The 21,311-nt window shown below is 41.3% G+C and overlaps 1 protein-coding gene across 4 annotated transcripts in view; it reads left to right on the top strand.

Annotated features, from left to right (window-relative positions):
• The window catches only part of LOC311239190 (pre-B-cell leukemia transcription factor 1-like), a 126,492-nt gene extending 108,469 nt beyond the window's left edge, over positions 1-18,023 (top strand). For 2 of the 4 annotated variants that reach the window (XM_084327468.1, XM_084327467.1), the window contains exons 5-9: positions 1,522-1,657; positions 3,424-3,583; positions 5,084-5,196; positions 6,406-6,495; positions 14,800-18,023. In XM_084327468.1, the coding sequence (XP_084183594.1) occupies positions 1,522-1,657; positions 3,424-3,583; positions 5,084-5,196; positions 6,406-6,495; positions 14,800-14,892 (592 nt within the window). In that variant the 3' untranslated portion in view covers positions 14,893-18,023. The remainder of the gene's footprint in view (positions 1-1,521; positions 1,658-3,423; positions 3,584-5,083; positions 5,197-6,405; positions 6,496-14,799) is intronic. The other 2 variants (XM_084327470.1, XM_084327469.1) reach the window with 1 other exon arrangement.
• Positions 18,024-21,311: the final 3,288 nt, after the last annotated feature.

The raw sequence follows: 21,311 nt of genomic DNA, 5'->3' as shown, positions 1-21,311 counted from the left end.
TGTGTCTGTCTGACACAACAACGTTTGTCTGACAGAAGCAACAGTTGTGATTGGAGGATCAGTAGAGAGCAGTAGGGGTGTAACAATACACAGAAGCCATGGTTTGGTACGTACCTTGGTTTTGGGGTCACGGTTCGGTACGGGTTCAGTACAACAGGAAAAAAGCAACAGAAATCCCAAATGTATAAGGCTAGGTTTCTTTTCATTTATTTTGAACAGACAGTAGTGCAAGTTATACTTTGTCCCACGGTCTAGTATCGTATAGTCCCCCCTAAGAGAGTTGATACAGCCTGTCCCTGTAGTGTATCAAGCCGTAAAAACACCACAGTGAACATACACAATGGTTTTGTCCCTGTCTGCTTTAAGTAGTTGTTGTTGTCCCATTGTTTTCTGCCTGGCTCCGGTGATTGATCCGATGATATCAAATTTGCAATCGAGATCCAGAAATAGCTAGTTAACGTTATCCATATCAATAGTTACATTGAATTTGATAGTTTCATTGAATTTGTAACATGAACCAATTACAATAGAAAATCAGAAGAAGTAAGAAATTAAACATTTGTATGACTGCTCATGTTCCGATCACAAAGACAGCTGAGCCACAGACCAACGTAGAACTGATATGTTGGACCAAAACCTGGTCGGCCCCGGGAGACACAGACCCGAACAGCACAATTTTCAAAGTTGCTTATTACAAGTTGTCAAAACAAAACGTTGTACCTTAAAGGAACACGCCAACATTTTGGGAAATTAGCTTATCGTCTTCTCCAGAGAGAGACAAGAAGATAGATCTATCTTCTGGTATCTATCTTCTTGTCTCTCTCTGGAGAAGACGTTAAGCTAATTTCCCAAAATGTTGCTGTGTTCTTTAACTAATGTAGTAGCCTTCTGGTAATATAAATAAATCCACATTTTCTGTTATTCGTCTTGCTGATTGAAAAAGCATGGCTATTCTACTCGTTATTTCAGCTTAAGTCCACTTGCCGTCACGAATGATATAATGCTGATTCCAAAATGATCTGTGACTCATTTAAAATCAGCTCCGCATTTTTGCATCTTGTTGCATGTAGCATAATAACAGAGTTGTTTGCCATTTTAAACTATAACGTTTTATTTAATAATATCAATTGATCGTTTCCACAGCTGCTAGCTTTATCTGTCGTATTATATGTAGATCGACCTCTACTCACTGACCCTTTATTATGATAATTTAGTGGTATCTTGCACTAGGAGCAGCATAATTCAACAAAACTAGACGTCTTCGTCGTATGGCTGGACGTACCGAACCGTGATGTCCGTACCGTGAAATCACGGGACAAATACACGTACCGTTACACCTAGAGCTAAGTTAGGTCAATTTGGCCACAACTGGACCTTCCTCAGAATACTTGAATGACTCGTTACTGTAAATGTGAAGAATCAACGTTGTTCTCTTTCTTAGTGTGACATGTGATGTGAAGAAAAATTATTGATGTTCTCCATTCTCTTCCCACTATTTCTTCCCTCTATCTGCTCCTCTAGACGAAAGAGGAGGAACTTCAACAAACAAGCGACAGAGATTCTAAATGAGTACTTCTACTCCCACCTCAGTAACCCCTACCCCAGTGAAGAGGCTAAGGAAGAGCTGGCCAAGAAGTGTTCAATCACAGTGTCACAGGTACCAGAAACCATCTGGCCAATTTAGACTTTAGATGTCGCTGCTGTCGGGAGAAGATCTTGTAACTCCAAATGTGTTCATTTTTTGTTTTTATTTTATTATATTATATAAAGTGAAAATTAAGTTGTTTTTCTTAGTTCCTGAAATGTTTTGGAGATAAGAGGTTTTCACCCAACAGCAGTTATATGGGTGGCATGTTTTAGTAAGGAGCAGCCACACTGATCCATCACAAAATGGAGATAAATCAGATGGATGTAGACGTATTGCTGTCTGTTGGTTTGTTTTTAATTAGGACCTAGCTAACGCAATTGTATGTTTGCAGAGACAACCGCTTTACTATGGACAGGGACATCCATGAGGTTTAAAAGTTCATCCTCTATAAACTTTTCTGGCCATCAAAATGGACTCATCAGCCCTGTTTGACAAAGGGAAAAATTATTCGGCGGACAGCCACAACGATGATAATGCATATTTGTGTGTCACAGTGGTGTTTGAGAAGACAAAGTGGGAAAAAAGCGTAATTATGCTGCATGGAAATGAGTAGTTTCCAAAAAAAGATCAACCTACCTCACCCTGCCTTGTAGAATTTAATCTTTCTCCTCTCTGCTTGCAAAGATAATATTTAGCATTTAGCAGAGCATATATTTAGCATTTAGCATTTTTAGATTATTAGATTAGATTTAGACTATTGGATTATTAGATTATATATTGCATATATTTATTTAGCTTTTAGCATTTCGTTTTTTTAAGATTATATATTAGATTAGATTTAGATTATTAGATTATATATTGTAACTATATTTATTGTAGGGCAAATATAACTCATCTCGCACCTTGTTGCCCATATGCACATGTCCAGAGTTAATTATATTTGTCTTTTTATTCTATTTTTTACTTCTCCACTATACTATAATTATGTGACCTGTACCTGTATGTCTTCTACTACCTGTACCTCTCCTCCCCCCTCCCCCATGCTGCTATGATGCATTGGAATTTCCCCAAGGGGATCAATAAAGGAATATCTTATCTTATCTTATAACTGCTTTGATTAAAGGGCGGCTACGTGGTGCAGTGGGCTCACCATCACCACGAATACTGGAGACGCTGCTATGATGCATTGGAATTTCCCCAAGGGGATCAATAAAGGAATATCTTATCTTATCTTATAACTGCTTTGATTAAAGGGCGGCTACGTGGTGCAGTGGGCTCGCCATCACCACAAATACTGGAGACGCCTGTTCGAGCCCAGCGCTCCACATTGCTTTCAGTTTAGCTGGTCGTCCGCACTAATACACATTGGCAGTATTAGGGGGAGGGAAACTGATGGGTGGGGATCGGGCGTTGTGGACAGCGACTCCTACAGGTCGGTTGGTGCGCCTGCGCAGTAGAATCAGGAAGCGACGGGGGCGGGGCCCCTCCAAAGCCCAGACCCCTGACATTGAAAGATCGAGCCGCGCAGGTGAAAAGATGCGACTGCTGTTACCTCGAGTATCGGAGGGGACTCGTGCTATGTATGACTTAGTCCACATTGCAGCCGGCTTGTGGGAGGCAAGAAACAGCGTTCGAGACAGGGGAGGGTTGAATTGGATGATACGAAATTGGGATGGGAGAAAAAAATTTAAATGGGAGAAAAAGTGGATAAAAAAAAAGAAACTGCTTTGATTAAGCAAAATAATGTCTTCATCACCACTGCTTGTCTTCACAGGTATCCAACTGGTTTGGGAACAAGAGAATAACGTGTTCATCACCGCTGCTTGTCTTCACAGGTATCCAACTGGTTTGGGAACAAGAGAATCCGATACAAGAAAAACATAGGCAAGTTCCAGGAAGAGGCCAACATGTACGCAGCGAAGACAGCAGTCAGTGCGACCAATGTGTCAGCTCACGGTAGCCAGGCAAACTCCCCGTCCACTCCCAATTCAGCAGGTCAGTGTCAACTGCTACCACCAGGCCAGTGGGGCTGCACCAGTGATGCCCAAAGTGGGCTCCATGACGGACAGGGTTCCATGAGGTCCCGCTGCAAAAGAGGATAGTTTAATTACATTTATTTCATTCACTAGAAGTTAGTACCAATGAGAACTTTTGGGAAGGGTGACTATACTTTCAAACAAAATCATATCTTATGACAAAAGGATATGGACAATAGCGACTGAACAATTAGTATGGGGGGGGGGGGGGGGATCTCTTAATTCTAGACGATGGTACATCATAATCTATTTCACAAACGATTACTTTACCTGGGCCACAACTCAAGAATTTAGTCTCTGGCTCGGTTTGATTTGACTAACGGAATACTGCGCCCCTCCTCGACTAACCCGATGATATGTTATGGCTTTCTTTCTTTCATATAGATCCCTTTCCTTCCTGTCTTTCTCTCTTTGTCTGCTTCTGTGTCTGTCTGAGATCTCTCTCTCTCTCTCTCTCTCTCTCTCTCTCTCTCTCTCTCTCTCTCTCTCTCTCTCTCTCTCTCTCTCCTCCTCTCTCTATCTTGGTCTTGGGGCTGCTCGGTTATATCCTGCCTCTTGTCCGATTGACCTCTTGCATGCCATTAAGCTGCTCAGAGAGCAAGCCAAGCCTTTTGTCATATAGAGACTTTTGGACTGTATTGGATTAGGACCGGGTGTTGAAATCAAGTTACGTCGCTCGTCTCTTCACATCTGGGGAGTTTTGGTCCATTAAAGGACAAAGAGGATTCTTTGGGTCTTCCTGCAGATCAATTAGCACTTCCTTAATGACCTACCGGTAGCGGGGAACTTCAACAACAGTACACAAAACAATCCACTCGTCTTCTGGGAACTGGACTTTGATCATTTAATGTAAATGATGATTATCCATTTATGGTTTTGTTGATCGTTTTTTAGGCTTGATGATAATTGGATGTGTATTAGGGCTGGGAGGTATTCCATACTTTAAAGTATACCGTCATGGATCCATTCAACGGTATGAGTTCTTACAATATATAGTGTTTTTTATTTAATATAATATTATATAATTTAATACAATACTAGATGTAAGAATTGCACAGTCCAGAATATTATCAAGAATACCATCAAATGATACTGTACAAAAAAAAGAAACATTTGAGAAATGTATCCATATCGCCCAGCCCTTGTATGTATGCAATTTTGTAGCTAGTAGACCATCATGGCTGGACTCTTCAACATGTTGCATGCTCCCCTCCCATACTAACTCACTTACTGCTGTGTTGCTGTTGCATGATCATGTTAACTCCTCTTCCCTTCTCTCTCTCTCTCTCTCTCTCTCTCTCTCTCTCTCTCTCTCTCTCTCTCTCTCTCTCTCTCTCTCTCTCTCTCTCTCTCTTCTTCCCTTCCCCTGCTTTTCTTCTGATATCTGTCCTACTCTCTCTCTCTATCTCTCTCTCTCTCCCTCCTTCTCTTTCCTCCTTATCTGACTCTGTGTCCTCAGGTTCTGCCGGCTCTTTTAACATGTCAAACTCCGGAGACTTGTTCATGAGTGTGCAGTCTCTCAATGGGGACTCATACCAAGGGGGGCAGGTTGGGGCCAACATACAGTCCCAGGTAGGCGCCTCTCCAAGCTGTGCCTAAACCCTAAAGATCACCAGCACTTACACAGACCTCTACCGGTGGTGCTGTCAAGCCACTGTCCGGTTTGGGATCACACAATGCTGTAGCTGCACTGAGTCCTTTCACCTAGTCGGAGGGGCAGAGGTTACACTCAGCCTCAAGCGTTAGCACTAACATGTATGGCCATTGTCAGCACACAAATGAATAGACGATTGCCGACAGTTTTGGAAACAGTACAACACTCAGCAGCAATCCTGACAAGGGTTCTCATAGCCACTGGTGCGCGCTATGGCACTTTGACCTTGCCCCGGTGGACAAGAATGGCCAAAGTGTTAAACTCTCACCGTTGGTTGGAGAGTCATCGCTGCTGGTGATATTTTCACCCCCCCCCCCCCCCCTGTTTAAATCAGCTCTCCGAATGCTTTAGGTCACTCATGAATATGCAAAGTTGTGAACCCCATAGGAGATAAGAGGTCCCCTGGGTTGATAGTTAATTGAAACCCATGTCCTTCTCAAAAGGTCATTAACTGTTAAATAGCCGTTTCTTTCAGTAAGGAGTAGAGTTGTTCAATTAATTAGAAACAAACAACAACAACAAAAATCACAATATCCAAATAACAAGAGTCTGTCATTTATTCTTACTGTATACTGTGTATATCATCAGGGCATAAGGTATTCCATACAGCCTCATAAACAATGTATTTAGTTTGGGCATGTTCTTGGCCAACAAAATAAAACATGTAAAACTTTTTTTTTTTTATATATAACAAAAAATAATCAAGTGATGAAAATGAAAATGTATAGCGTTAGTAACACAATATGATTCTTAATACAATTCAGTGTCATGCCACTGCCACCATGGTTTGGCAAACAGATTATTTGCAGACCCCAACATTTTAATTAGTCAGTGCTGATTTTACTGTGGTAGTAAGAATTAGGCCTGTATATATTAGAAAATAGGTTCCCGCTCTGTAAGTGTTTGTGTATCCATGTCCTTTTGTGATGTTTTGTGATTTGATGTTATCAAACCTGTATTGGCGCCCGGATCATTTTAAATCCGTGATTTGTAACCTTTTCCAGTGCATTCCACCCTGTTTGCTATCAGACTGACCTTTCCCTGTGCACGGCAGTCTTTTGTCATCCAGAGCTTTTGTGTGACCAATGCCTTTTGTCTCTGCATTTGTTCTCTCCTCATTGTTCCAGGTGGATACTCTTCGCCATGTTATCAACCAGAGCGGCGGGTACAGTGACAGCCTTGCAGCCAGCCACATGTACAGTCCACAGGGCATCAACGTAAGACCAGTAAACAACCTCCCTATATCCTTCACCATGTGGAAGTCTGGCAATTGTTCCCTAGTTATTGTGTGTGCGTGCATGTGTGTGTGTGTGTGTGTGTGTGTGTGTGTGTGTGTGTGTGTGTGTGTGTGTGTGTGTGTGTGTGTGTGTGTGTGTGTGTGTGTGTGTGTGTGTGTGTGTGTGTGTGTGTGTGTGTGTGTGTGTGTGTGTGTGTGTGTGTGTGTGTGTGTGTGTGTGTGTGTGTGTGTGTGTGTGTGTGTGTGTGTGTGTGTGCGTGCGTGTGTGTGTGTTGGGGGGTGCTGAGTTGCCACTTAGCAGAGTCTGCTGGGGCTGGGCTGTTGTCCAGGCGCTGGCCCCTCTGCTCTGGTCATGCCCTGGGTGGCAGGCGACTAGGCAGCGGCCAGGCTGAGTGGCTGCACACGCTCCTAGCCTGTCAGACGACATTAGCGTTAGCGAGACACCTGCAGCCGACGGGAACAAAAGGACACAGGTGTCACCTTCCCTCCCAACACAGCTATCTCACAGCTCACATCTGCACCCAAAGATAAAAGACACATCCCTCCAATCCTGCCCACAACTAGGCAGGGAAGTCTCCTGGGCCCCGTTCCCCGTACCTGGATAACTGAGTTAGCCGGATAACTTTCGGTGAAGTCTGACTTAAGCCGGACTTTCCGGTTCCCCGAACCTGGATTGTCCAAATCACCATGACAACAGATCCAAAAGTTTGAGCCTGGTCGAAAGCAGGGTTTAAGTTCAAGTTAGCCGGATGAACCATCGCCACGCCCCCGCAAAGAAGTGACAACGCGTTTCCTGAAATTATTCCCACAGTCTAGGATCTGCGTTATACCATTCTGAATTACGTGTTTGGGCTCCATTCTTCCAGAGGGGTCTTTTGAAATGTAAAATAGACCCAAAATGCTGATACTAAATTCACTTTGTCCTAAATAATGCACGTTATATACCGTGGCGCTCGCTCGGTGCGATGTACACATTATGTGGTTATTTTAATTGTAACTGGGATTAAGATGTCTGATGAGATGCGCTGTTTGACGGATTTGAGAAATTGAATGAGCCGTTGACGTCACATTAATGAATGAGCATAAAGAGATAAAACTTCATTCAAAATAAAGAATATTCTAAACACGGGTCTCTTGTTCATTAATGTATAAACAATGAATTTATCCCATCTGGCACAGTGGCGCAGCGGTAGTGCTCAATCCTGGCAACCCGGCGACCGGTGTTCGAAACCCCGTGTTTCCAATATAATCTTTTGGAATATAATATTAATGATTATACGCCAAAGTAGCCTAGTTTTAAGTTAAAATATTATAAATCTACATGCATTGAGGATGTCATTCTTTATATAGCACTCAACGTGCACCAAATTGAATTATTCCTACATCGCAAAAAGAAGGGAAAGACTAGGTTTCGAACCCCGGTCGTCTGCGTGAAAGTCAAAAGAAGAACCCGTTACACCACAGTGGAGATAAGTAAAAGATCGACCTTACATCAATCAATGGGTAAGAGAGCCGTATCGTTATTCTGTATAACAGTTTAACTAATTATTTTCGCTAGCAAGATCTCATTTGATTATTCAATCCAGCAGGCAAGTTTAAAGAAATATAATCTGATTGATTGAGGTAATGAGGGACTTAAAATTAGCCTATAGATAACGCATTTAACTTGTCGGCGAGGCGATTGAGCCGTACTGCAATATGTTAATAAAGTTTTAAATCAATTAATCAATCAATGCCGCTAGAGAATCAGGATCTCTGCTATCGATACGTGCTGGCTTTTCAACTGGAGCGGCCGCGCGCACTTATCCTGGGTCTCAAGCCTGGTTTGAGTTAACGAGACTGAATCCACCTTCGAGGAACAGGAAAATCCCGGCTTCAAACATCGGGTTAACTGAATCTGGATAATGACATCTTGATCGACTTAGTTGAACCAGGTACGGGGAACAGGGCCCTGGTTAGTCCTTATAATGGCTCGTTCTGTCGGGTCTTCTCGGTGGTGCCGGGGCTCTCGGCAGCACATGGGCTGACTGGAGGCGATGTGCTGTGTTAGCACGTAGATCCTCAGCGGCAGGTTGCGTGGGACAGAATCAATACGACAGTCACATACACAGAATGAGTAGGGGCTCTGGGCCAGCAGTCCAAGCACATTGGTCAGATCACTCGTCTACAGCCACAGAGACACTGACAAGCCAAGCCCTGCAACAACGCTAAAAAAGATATCTACAGTACATCCAAACCCTGTGATTCCTGAGAGGTGGTAACACTCTGTAACAAAGCTAAACGGGCTCCACTTTAAAGTTTCCTTTAAACTGCTGTTAACAGTTTTCTCTCTGTGCGTTCAGTAGAAAGCTGTTTGGCTGCATGTTAGCCTAGCTTAGCACAATGAATGGAAGCGGACATGACCGGTTAGCCTTCGGGAGAGGTGTTAGTTGGACAATGTCTAGGTTAATCGGTCATGTCCGCTTCCATTCATTGTGCTAAGCTAGGCTAACATGCAGCCAGATAGCTTTCTACTGAACGCTCACAGAGGAAACTGGTATCTATCTTCTTGTCTCTCTCTGGAGAAGACGGTACGCTAATTTCCCAAAATGTTGGTGTGTTCTTTTAAACAGGTGACCCATGTCCTATGCGTGTTAGTCAATTGACCTATCTCAAACCCGCCCTCTTTTCTTGATCCTCCGATCACAACCGTTGCTTCCCTCGGACAAACTGGGCTTGAGATACAGCAGGTCAATTGGCATGAGACACGTTGGATGGATGAGCACACACTTTTACATTATGCAACACGTCTTTAGTCTTGGAGACTAAATTAAACTACCATCTTTCCAACTTAGGGAAGAACAAACACACCAGTGATTTATGATGTCATGGTGACTCTGTAATGTTTGGTCAGTAACATCATGAAATTATAATAGTATGATACTTTTATTTTACATCATGAAATTATAATAATATGATACTGAATTATTTCAAAGAATATTAGAAAAAAACATTTATTTTAAGTGCTAACATGTCTTTATTTAATAATTTTGCCTAAAAGTGACTAAAGCAAATAAAGACCAAGCTAATTCTTCAGCAGAAATAAATACTTGCTTTGCTCATTTGGAGAAATCATTTTTAGACATTTGAGTAGGAGCTCCGAATGCACTGTGGGCACTATGTTATTTAGCCAAACAATATCCTCTCGCTCTGATATTGATAAAAGCTGTGCTGAGTCCAAGAGCATTCATATGGCACAGCTCTCGTCCTCTATCCTTGAACAGTAATTACAGCCTTGAAATTGGCGGTGGGTGTTGCCTTTTCTGAAGATTTGAAATGTTTTCCTTCTTTCTTTCACCGGTTCTGAATAGGATGACAGACGGCTTCCGTGTGAAATAACAGGGTTTGAAAATAAATGGGTGCCAAAGCCCATTTTCAGCATTCACTGATGGCATGGAAATTGCTATTAATGTCCCTAATGGTCTTTAGTCAACCTATCTCCGGATTTGGAGGAGGCCTCCATTTTACAAAGCCATTATATTTCCCCCCAATAGCTGGTGTGATCATTTGCTATAACTGATTCTTTCCTTTCATGAACCATCTTGGGAGATGCATGAAAGGTCTGTGTATTTTGTGGACCATCCCCTTCTGTTCGTCATGCCAATTCACAACTGTTGCTTCTCTGGGGCGTCAAACTGGAGGGGAGAGGGAGGAGAGTTGTTTTTCTATGAAGATCTATTGTGAATATTTATTATAAAAAATAAAATTAAGCGACTGTGGCGCAGCGGACATTGTGCTCGTCACCAACGCACAAGACACGGTATCGAATTCCGGCTGTCGGCGTTGCCTCCGGCTTGGCCCGGCCGTCATATACTAACTCAATTGGCAGAGTTAGCGGGTGGGAAGTCGATGGGTGGTAATCTGGACGTCGTAAACAGCGACTCCTACAGGTCGGTTGGGGCGCCTGCACAGCAGAGACAGGAAAATGGCGGGGGCAGTGTGAGCCTCCTACATGTTACTCCTCGCCAAATGAGAGTGCGCGCTGGTAGGTGAAAAGATGCGACTGGCTGCCTACACATGTATCGGAGGGGACATGCGATGGGCTTCTATCCTCCCTACAACCGGCCAGCCGGGGCACATGCGAGCAACGTTCAAGACAGGGGAGAGGAGAATTGGCACGGCTAAATTGGGATGGGAAAAAAAATAGAGAAAGAGGAGAAAAAGTGGATCAAAAACAAAAAATTAAATAAAATAATTTAAGACTATTCTTTAAAATAAAGATTGTATTATTTTCAGAGTGAATGACAAAAGAAAGAATTATGCCGGTTAGTAAACCCCACCCACCTCCGACTACCTTGACAGCAACACAAGAAAAGAACATGTACAGAACAGAACATATCAATAAATATGGTACAAATAATAATAAATAAGAATTTGAATATAGAATAAAATAAAATAAATAAATACATGAAAACCCTGGAAGGGGGTCTCTTGGGTACTGGTGTGGAGTTCGTTTTGGTATGGTAATGGATCTATAGGTTAATATATGGAGGTAAAGGAGTATTTAGCATTAAGAGAGAAGAAAAGATGAATGGCTCCCAGATATAAAATCCTTGTGTAACTTATCTTTTCAAGATGCAGACGGCTCATCCGATCTCTCATCCATTGTATATGGGAGGGTGAATGAGCATCCTAACAATTTAAAAGAATGAGCCACTTGACAATAAGAGTAGAGAATACCAGAGCATCCTTATGGAGATTCAAGAGTGGTGTATTGTGTGATGAGTGGCCCCAAAGAGCAACTAATGGACAAGGGTATATAACTATGCTCAGTGCTTTAGAAATGGAATTAAAAGATGGATTTCCAAAAGGAGAGCAAAGCGGGGCAATGGCAGAACAGGTATGCATTAGTGATGCTGGGGCCTGATTGCATCTATCACATAGGGTCAATGTCAGGTTTAATTTTAGACAGCTTGACCTTAGTCCAGTAAATCCGATGAATGAGCTTTAGTTGAATAAGGCTGTGGCACAGATGGAGGATGAATGGATTCTATCTAAAACCTCATCCCACTCCTCTTCCTGAAACACATAATTTAGGTCAGTCTCCCACTGCTGTCTGGCTGAAAACGCCAGGGAGGGTACGAGGCTTGGGATAAGGTCACACAGAATAGAAATTACCCCTATTTTGTGGACGCTTACCTCCAAGACACTAGCTGCAAATTTGGAGGAAGTAGTGGAAATTGTATAAAAAACTTTGTATTACAAAACCTGAAAGTATCTGAAAAGGTGAGTTTTAGGGAGATTGAATTTTAGGGATAATTGGGAAAAAGAGGCACATATTTTATCACCATAGATGCATATTATTGTCCCTTCTATGCCACATCCCAAAGGCATTCTCATTTAGTACTGGAATGTTGTTGCAAAGGGGAGAGTACTGGAATTGCTTGTAGGCCGAAATTACATTTATACTGCCTCCAGATACACAGCGATTGACTAAACTACAGGGCTATGGCTGAGACGGGGGGTTAGGGGAGAGCAAAGCAATGCTGTGGGGGACAATGGTTTACAAGAGGCTTCCTCCAACTGGATCTAAGCAGGAACCCAATTACTAAGGCCATAGTGACAGTGGGGCCAGTGGTGTAGGATACCATGAATGTCATTTTCACCGAATGAATATGCCCTGTCAGAGATAAGGGGAGAGAAGACAAGTGGGCAAAGTCCAGTCTAGTGCACTTCAGTGCAGCTATGAAGTTCTTTTCATATAGATCTGCATATTTGCATGTAATAATTATTCTGAGATACTCACATTTATTTAAAGCCAATTTGAATTGCGCAGAATGGGGACAATCTCTAACAGCAACATTTAGAGGAAACAATTCACTCTTGCCAATATTAACACATTAACTGCCACGGAGTTTGCTTGTCTCATACCACTCTCTGCCACCACTCTAAGCCTATGGAGATGTTCACCTTCTTTGCAGGGCTATAACTTTTTAAATTGTATTGCTAAATTGACATTACTATGGCCCATTCAACATCGATTATCTATCGTTCAGGATGTAGGAACGTTATACTTTTTCATTCATAGATTCATACGAAAATACCGTCTAGAATATAAATATGTTTTTATCGTTTTCTGCAGTAATTCCTAGAACGTGAGTTATAGGCATAAACGCATATATAGATTATCAACTGCCGTTTGTTGCCGATACACGCTATATTAAAATGTTCAACTGTACATGATCCTAAACGTTATGACTGATCATGCGCGGATGAATGGGGGGGGGGGTCGTTTATAATTCCGTGATCGTCAGTAAATGCTTTATGTAGTATGGGTGATATATTGATCAGAGCAGTTTGCATTAATAATAATAAACACTCACGCTGAAAATGACGTCAGCGTCCTCTTACCGTTCGCCGATGAGACTGGAGGAAAAAGATCCCACTTATTTGACGTGGATCGACTCGATCCATTTCCGGTTTGTATAATAATAATAAACGCCCAAATCATATCGATTATTGAGTTATGGCAGCGATCCATATACACAATGTGTGTCTAGAGTCCCGCAACAATATGTGAGTGCCGGACGCATTTCCCCGGTGCACCGAGATCACCAGAGATCCATTTCCGGTTGTAACTCGCCGATCATCCACCAGGCGGCAGTAGCGTTGCAGAGTTGTGCAGGCTCCCACTGCATCAGACCAGGCTCCGTGAGGGAATTATGAATACCATGGCGAAAAAATTAAATATGATCTCAATAACGTCGTACGCCGTGGAATGGCAGAATTAGCATGACCTTGAAACACATTGTACAACGTTTTTGGCGCAGGATGTGTTAAGCTTAGAACCAGAAACAATACCAAACTGTTTTATGCAATGAAGAGCCCAGGTTCAGATATAAAAAGTATTAAATCATCAGCATAGAGGTCAATCTTTTACTCCAGTCCTGCTTGATAATGCCTGAAATCATGTCATCAGCACAAATAGCTATGGTGAGGAGCTTAATAGTGAGGGCAAAGAGTATGGGAGAGAGAGGGCCCCCCTTTCTGGTCCCGCTTTGTAGCTGAAAATAGGGAGAAGATACGTCATTGGTATGAACAGAGGCTAGAGGGGATGTGTACAGAAGCTTAACCCAGGCGGTAAATCTCTCACCAAATCCAAATGCAGAGTATAAAAGACGGTCCCATTCAAATGCCTTTTCTGTGTCAGGAAGGAAAAGGACCTCTTGTGACTGTGAATTGGAAGGTGAATTAATTATATTTAACACCCGTAAATAAAAAGATTTTAAATGATAAAGTGTCTAATCATTATGGATTCATTCTGGTAGTACATACTCTATCGTCTGGGACAGGACTTTAGCAAGGACTTTGACATCGGCTCGGCAAAGACTTATGGGCCTGTAGCTGCCACAGTCAAGTGGGTCCTTGTCCTTTTTCAGTATCGTTGGCAGTATTTGTCCAATTTTTAGTGTTGGTCACAAGGGCAACTGTTTAGCCTTGAGGCGAGAGAGGCAGACAGGAATTAAGTTGGCTGGTTTGGCCGGACAAGAGGTTGTATTCCATCTGTGGAACTGTAGAATGGAGGATAGCATCGACAATGACCGCAAAGCTGTTATTGTGCCTTTGATCAATTCACTGAGCCCCTACATGCTCAAGGGAAACTGCACTATAGCTGACACTGCATTCACACCTCTCCAGTGAAATGGATCTGAGAAGGGAGCTGTATCTATGTGTGCGTGCATGCGTTTGCATGTGCATGTCCATGTGTGTGCGTGTGCATGTGTGTTTGTCAGTGCTTGTGTGTTTGTCTATGTATCCAGAAGGCTATATACAAATTCCAATTACCCTGTATTAGGGCTGAACGATTTGGAGGAGAAAATCATATTGCGATTCTTTGGACAGATATTTCAATTGCAATATGATTCATGATATTAGATCGAATGATCAGTTTTGCTTCTGCATTTTCCTTTTCACTGAAAAAAGTATTAAAATGTTGCAGGGGCCTGTAGCAAACAAAGATGTCTTTGTAGAATACAATTCCAGCGCTTCTCTGCAGTACCCCAATACTTAATTTAGAATGGTGTTTTGACTCACGTTTTGCCTTTATTAAGTATTGCAGCCTCCTGCTATTTTGAACTAGGCCTACCCTGTATATAACATGACTATTAAACTGAATACCTTCTTTATTTTTTTTTAATTCTTAAATCGAAACATCTGTGTTCTTGGCAAGTTCTTAAAATGGACATGTGTTATGTATAGCGCTGCTGTAACATGCTATGCTCACTCTCTCATCTTATCTCCACAGACAAACGGCGGCTGGCAAGACGCTCCAACGCCTTCGTCGGTGACCTCGCCCACAGAAGGACCCGGAAGTGTTCATTCGGATACCTCCAACTGAATATCAATCTCCAGACCATGTCCACCATGAAAAATGAACTGGCCTCGCCAATCACGGTATTAAAGATGTGTGGATTCACTGTCCCGTAGTTTCAGAGGGGTACTGTGAAATCCTAACAAGAAAAAAAGAAAAAGAAACTTTCCTCCACTCTGCTGTTGGACGTTTGGGATGCAACCTAAAAGATTAACAGAAATCCAACCAGTAGTGGAAATAAAATGGAGATGTTTGTACAGATTTCACATGATATTCAGAGGGTTAAATATTCACTTGTGATGTTTTCACTCATATTGATGATATTATGTGATAAGATAAATAGATCAACCCATACCTTTTGATTGAAAATGCTTCATTCTACCTCTCAGCAACTAAAAAGTAGAAGAAAAGAATTCCAGTGACCATTTGTTTTGTAAAGAAGAATTGGAAAAAATTGGAAAATAAATTGAAAAGAGAGAGGGAGAGAGAGAGATTGTTTTGCCTTTGCAAGCAAGAGGCACATCTTCATACTTATGTTTTGCTGTCTCTCTCTCCTATTCTATGGTACGCCACTTAGACCTACAGTAAATGTTGCTCAGTTGTTTACAATGTGTGCTTGATAAAGTATGTTCATATTTCCCTCTGCCTCGGACGAGTCAAACCAGAATTCTGTCAGGAGATATGACCTCTAAGGTATCCATGTGAAGTATGTTATCGCCATGGGGCCCTACATTTATTTCTCAAAATAAAAAGCTTGAGCTTCTTAGGTCGTCATGGTGCTTGTTAATAATGCTTTGTCATAAACAGGTTGTCTGAAAATCACTCAAAAATAATCAAGATGCATCAAAATAAGACCAGTAGTCCAAGTAGACCAAGTCCAATTTCATACAACATTCTGGAACCTTTTGTGGGGCCAACAAAGATGTTGGGAATTGGCCCCACTATGGGCAGACCTGGTCTAAACCGTGCAAAACCATCTCACCTCTGTAATGGGTTTGGTGCTACAGCATATGATGTGGGTATGGTAAGAGTAATGAGTACAGTCATGGAAATATCCTGGTAGCCATTACTGGTCCACTACGAAAAAACAGGGATTTACTGTTGGCTTCTTCTGTTGACATACAGTATATCACAGACTGAGATAAAGCTATTTAATTTCTTAGATCCTTAGACCCAAGTGTGGGTACATGAAGGTTTTTAATGTTGCCAAAATGCAGCTGGAAACCAAAGCATTAGAGAAGCGTGTCTCCATCAAACGTCTGTTGTTATTTCAAAAGACTGACATGTATCTATGACTGCCGTATGTTGCATTCTTTCCTTTCTCATACTTATTTTACTTCTCTATCTCTTGTCAACTGTGTAATACTGGTGCCACAATCACAGGTGAGGAAAAAGAAAGCGAAGTGAAAAATTAAGAAGAATTGTTAAATAATTCATTATTGCCACAAACTCGAATAATATAATTATTTTTTGCTGCAAAAAAAAATGTCTGTCAAGCATGTCTATAACTGAGTTTGCTTTTGAGTACATTGAATCAGGAGCCATTTCAACAGGAAAGTCATTAGGTAAATTGGATTTTAATATGTCTATAGTTGATCCTTGCTCTGCTGGTACAGGTAACAAGGGACCTGAGCCTACGGTAGCCAAGCACAGGTCAAGAGATCTGCTTTTTCCCCACAGAGAATTTAAAGATACGGTAATCATCTGTCGTAGTCTTGTTTTTAGTTGCTGCTGAGGTTTTTTTCATTATAGTTAAAAAATTATAGTAATAATAATAAATTATTGCATACACAGGATCACCTCTGTATTGATTATTTTGTTGACATTTCAGTCAAAGACATTTCTCAAGACTTTTCCACACTATCAAATATTCTCCTTTTCCTGGATTTCTTTGTTCAGATATAATAATTTTCATTATGCTGTCAATATGTTATTATTCTGCTGTTACTGCTTTAGTAACTTTAGAATTGGTACCAAAACAAATGTAGAATATTTTAACACATGCCTGTCAACACTATCAAACTGGTTTGTATCAATATTGAGAATTCATGAACATTAATGTTTAATCATAAAGAACTAAAAAGAAAAAAAGAAATGGTCAACTCATTATGACAAGTAATGTGTTTTATGGACATTCTAATCATGGTTATACATTTTTATGTTATGTGGACTCAATGCTTTTTTTGCGTTTGTTTCTTTTTTATGGTATGCTTGATGTTGGTTATAGACCTTTTTCACAGCAGACATTGTGATGGTCACAGCTATAACTAACAACCTTAATATTGGGTCCGCTCCATTTAAGCGCTCACTGGCACACCTAGATGGAATGGGACATTATTAGCTACATTATTACTTATAGCTGCATATAGCTGCGTCCACCCATCTATGAATGCCTGCAGTGGAAAAGGTCTATTGCTTTTGCTTTCCCTCTCTCATGTGAGTTACCTTGTGGACTCTTAACATGTGTTTATGTGCACCATTGTGCTTGACTTGCTTTGTTGAAAAGGGATTTCAACACATTAAAATGCTATGTAATACAACATGATCGTTCAGCAACAGTTTTATTATTAGTAACCGTTTGAGAGAACAAATAAGGCTTTCCATTTTCCTCGTCGACATTTCATGATACGGGCCAAATTGGTGAATCAAACATAAAGAAATGGATTAGCCTCGCCCCCCGCCAGAAAGAAGAAATAATGGAGACATGTTTTCAGTTTCCAGTTGATTGACTGATCTCTTGATACAAGGACTAACACTAGATACGTTTTTAATTGCATTTAAATGTCTTTTGTGGCGCAAAATACTTATTTACATTGTTTTTAAACAGTAAAACAAATGTATTATTCTGATTTACAATGAGTTAGGATAGTTCCCAAAAGCTTCTATCCCATCTACAAATGTGGGGGCTGAACGATATGGAAAGAATATCACATTGTGATTCTTTTAACAGATATTGCGATATGATTCACGATACTAGAGGGAATTGTATTTTTTTTGCATCATTGTTTTAATGTTCATTGAAAGAAATATGAAAATGATCATAATGTGTTTTTTAGCAGGGGTCTGTACCAAACAGATCTTTTCGCAGATTTCACATTTATCAAATATTGCAGCCTCCTGCAATTGGCATACAATTTTGATAAAATACCAATTGATTGTTAAGCCCTAGTATGTGAATATACCCCACATTGATTTGGTAAAAGAACATCCTTGATTGGGGCATTAATGCCATAATAAAGAAGAATTCTCATGTTGTCCCTTATTATTTAAAGACATCATTGTACAATGTCTCAATGGTATTCTTACAGTCACTCTTGGAATGAGCAAAAGTCAAACAAGGTCAGAGACTGTCAGTGGATATCTCCATCACAGGGCCCCCAACTCCATGCCTTCTACAATGGCACCTATCCAACACATTAGCGCACACAACAGACATACACGATGATGATGATGATGGTGATGATGATCATTATGAGATATGGACTGGCCGAGGGGGCTGCAACATCTCACAAGTCATATCTTGTGAGACACAGTGGACACAATGGATGGGCACAATCTCACCGCGTGAGTCATTTCTTTTCGCTGTCATATGTATCAGAATCGGAATGGAAGGGAGAGGAATGGTCATGTCCTTGTGAGACCCCCCCCCCCATACTGCCAACAACAACAACACTGACATTATCTAGCTAGACAGTGCCATGTCTGGCAGAATTACTTTCATAACTACTGCATATTCATAATTGCCCAAACATAGCGGGTGAGGGTATGGGAGCGGTGGCCAGTGAAGCCTGTGGATGGACATAGGCCCTGACTGCTGAGTGATGGTGAAAGACCAAATCCAGACTGTTCTCTGGCCTCAAGGCATGGAAGAAACTGGCCTGCACCCTCATATGTGGAGTAGACATCAAAACAATTTGACGGGACCTGGTCAGTGACCAAAACCTTGTCTTATTCATGCATGATTTAACGGAACACACCAACATTATGGGATATGCACTTACCGTCTTCTCCAGAGTCAGACAAGAAGATGGATACCAGTTTCCTCTCTGTGCGTTCAGTAGAAAGCTATCCAGCTGCAAGCTTAAAACTCTGGGAGAGGTATTTTTGGTCAACAGCTAGGCTAGTGATCTGTATCCGCTTTCATTCATTTGTGCTAAGCTAGGCTAACTTGCAGCTGGATAGCTTTCTATTGAACGCACAGAGAGGAAACTGGTATCTATCTTCTTCTCTGACTCTGGGGAAGACGGTGAGCACATATCCCATAATGTTGGCATGTTCCTTTAAGAATATACTGCAAAAGAGAGCATACAGCATTGGGTGTCCACAAACTCATTGTTTTATACTGATGGACTGTTTATGATCGTGTCAGTGTTCTAGTAGTCTGACACTCACAGTTAAATGCCCTGCACAGACTTATGTAATCTGAGTGAATCCTTCCAGATCAAAGCTTTACAATCATTGTCAGAGAGTCAGATGACTCAGATTCGAATGATTTATTGTCACATCATTCATACACTGTTACAGCCTAGAGCAGTGAAAGTGTTTAGTTCTTGGCTCCTCAGCCTTGCAGCATTATCTATCACCAATAAAGTAGGACGGAATAAAATCACAGTTTTTCACATTAGGATCTAACATCCAAACAGGCCACCTTGTTTATGGTTTGATTCAGTTTTAAATAGACAATAATAATAATAATAATAATAATAAAAGAGTAAGATAAAATAGACAGAGTAAAATAGTGCAGTGCAATAAAATAGTAGAATAGAAAAGATAAAATAATTTCTTTCACAGTGCAATAAAATTGTTCTGGATTACTGTTCAACAGTTCAAAGTCGTCTTTACCTTCTCTGTTTGGTATCCACAGTTTAAAACTTGACAGTCTTTCCTCCTGTTTGATACCCACTTTGACCCTTCGAACCTCCCACTCAGGGCAAACCTCCCTCTCAGGGCGCAGTTCCCTTTTTCAGGGTGCAGTTCTAGGCCTGGGTCCTACACAGTTTTAAAACCTGACAGTCTTTCTTGTTTGATACCCACACAGTTTAATACCTGACAGTGTTGAACCTGTAATAAAAAGCAATAGACAGAGTAAAATAATACAGTGCAATAAAATAGTAGATTAGAATAGATCAATAGAATGGACAGAGTAAAATAGTGCTACAGTACAATCAACAGCGGAGTGTATTAGAAGGCTATGGTGAAGAGGTACGTTTTTAGCTTTTTTTATTTTTATTTATTTTTTTTTAATATTAAGAGATCTAGCTTCCCCATAGGTAGTGTGTTCCATAACTGTAGGTGCATAGTTTGCAAAGGCTGCATTCCCGATTTTCCTTAGACTGTGGCTTGGAACCTTCAATAGACCAGTAGTAGATGATCGCAATGTTCTAGAAGGCACATAGTTGACTAGAGAATTTGCAATGTAGCTTGGTCCTGTTCCATTTATTGACTGATTGATTGATTGAAAAGTGTATTAACAGATTGCAGAATGGGTACAATACAGTACAGCTCAATACACACAATTGTTAAGGGGATGCAGACCAGAGAAAGACTTTCGTCTTGTTTACATCAGGGTCCCCCATTTTCAATTCATCATAATATATGACATACAGATACAGTACTGTTACATCTAGACATTTATGACATACCAGATCTACAAATATACAGTACTGTTTGTGATACAAAAAGAGTCTAAAAAGAGGGTATATACATTTGAGGGGGAAGAAACTGTACATTGGAGGAGGGTGGGGGGGGGGGGGGGGACTGTACATTGGAGGGGGTTGGGTTTGGACATTTACAGGGGGCAGTTTCGAATTGCAGTTTCCTGTAGGTGCTCTTTTAGAGAGGTTTTGAAGGTGGGTAGTGATTCACATTCCTTTACAGCTGTGGGTAGGCCATTCCACATTGTTGTGGCATAATTGCGAAATGTGTTTAGTCCCTTGTTTGAACCGAATCTGGGTTTAACATGATTTGTGGAGCTCCCTCTGGTGTTGTGGTCGTGATATTCACTGACCTTTGGGAAGTATTTTGACATGTACATGGGTACCTTAGTGGTGTAGTGTATCTTGTAGACCAGGCCCATTGCAAGTTGCTGTACTCTGTCGTCTACTCTAAGCCATCCTAGGTTGTCAAAGTGGGCAGGGGTGAGGTGGGTTCTAGTAGTAAGGTCAAGCAGTAGTCTGACCAGTTTGTTTTGTGATGTTTGTAATTTTGTTTTAGCGCCTTTGAGGTGCTTTGGTACCATGAGGTGCAAGCATAGTCGTAGTACCCTTGAATGAGTGCTCCTGCCAGAGTCTTCAGGGTATTCTTGTTTACCAGAGAGGAGATCCGGTACAATAATCTAGTTCGTTGGTTGACTTTTTTGATTACATTGGATGCCATTTTGTCACAGGAAAGATTTGCCTCTAGGATGGAACCCAGGTATGTAATTTCATCTTTCCTTGTGACAATAT

This window comes from Notolepis coatsorum, assembly GCF_963971535.1.
Source record: "Notolepis coatsorum genome assembly, chromosome: 13".
NCBI classification, from domain to species: domain Eukaryota; kingdom Metazoa; phylum Chordata; class Actinopteri; order Aulopiformes; family Paralepididae; genus Notolepis; species Notolepis coatsorum.
Note: the sequence above shows the minus strand (reverse complement) of the source record. Positions and strands in the feature narration are given on the sequence as shown.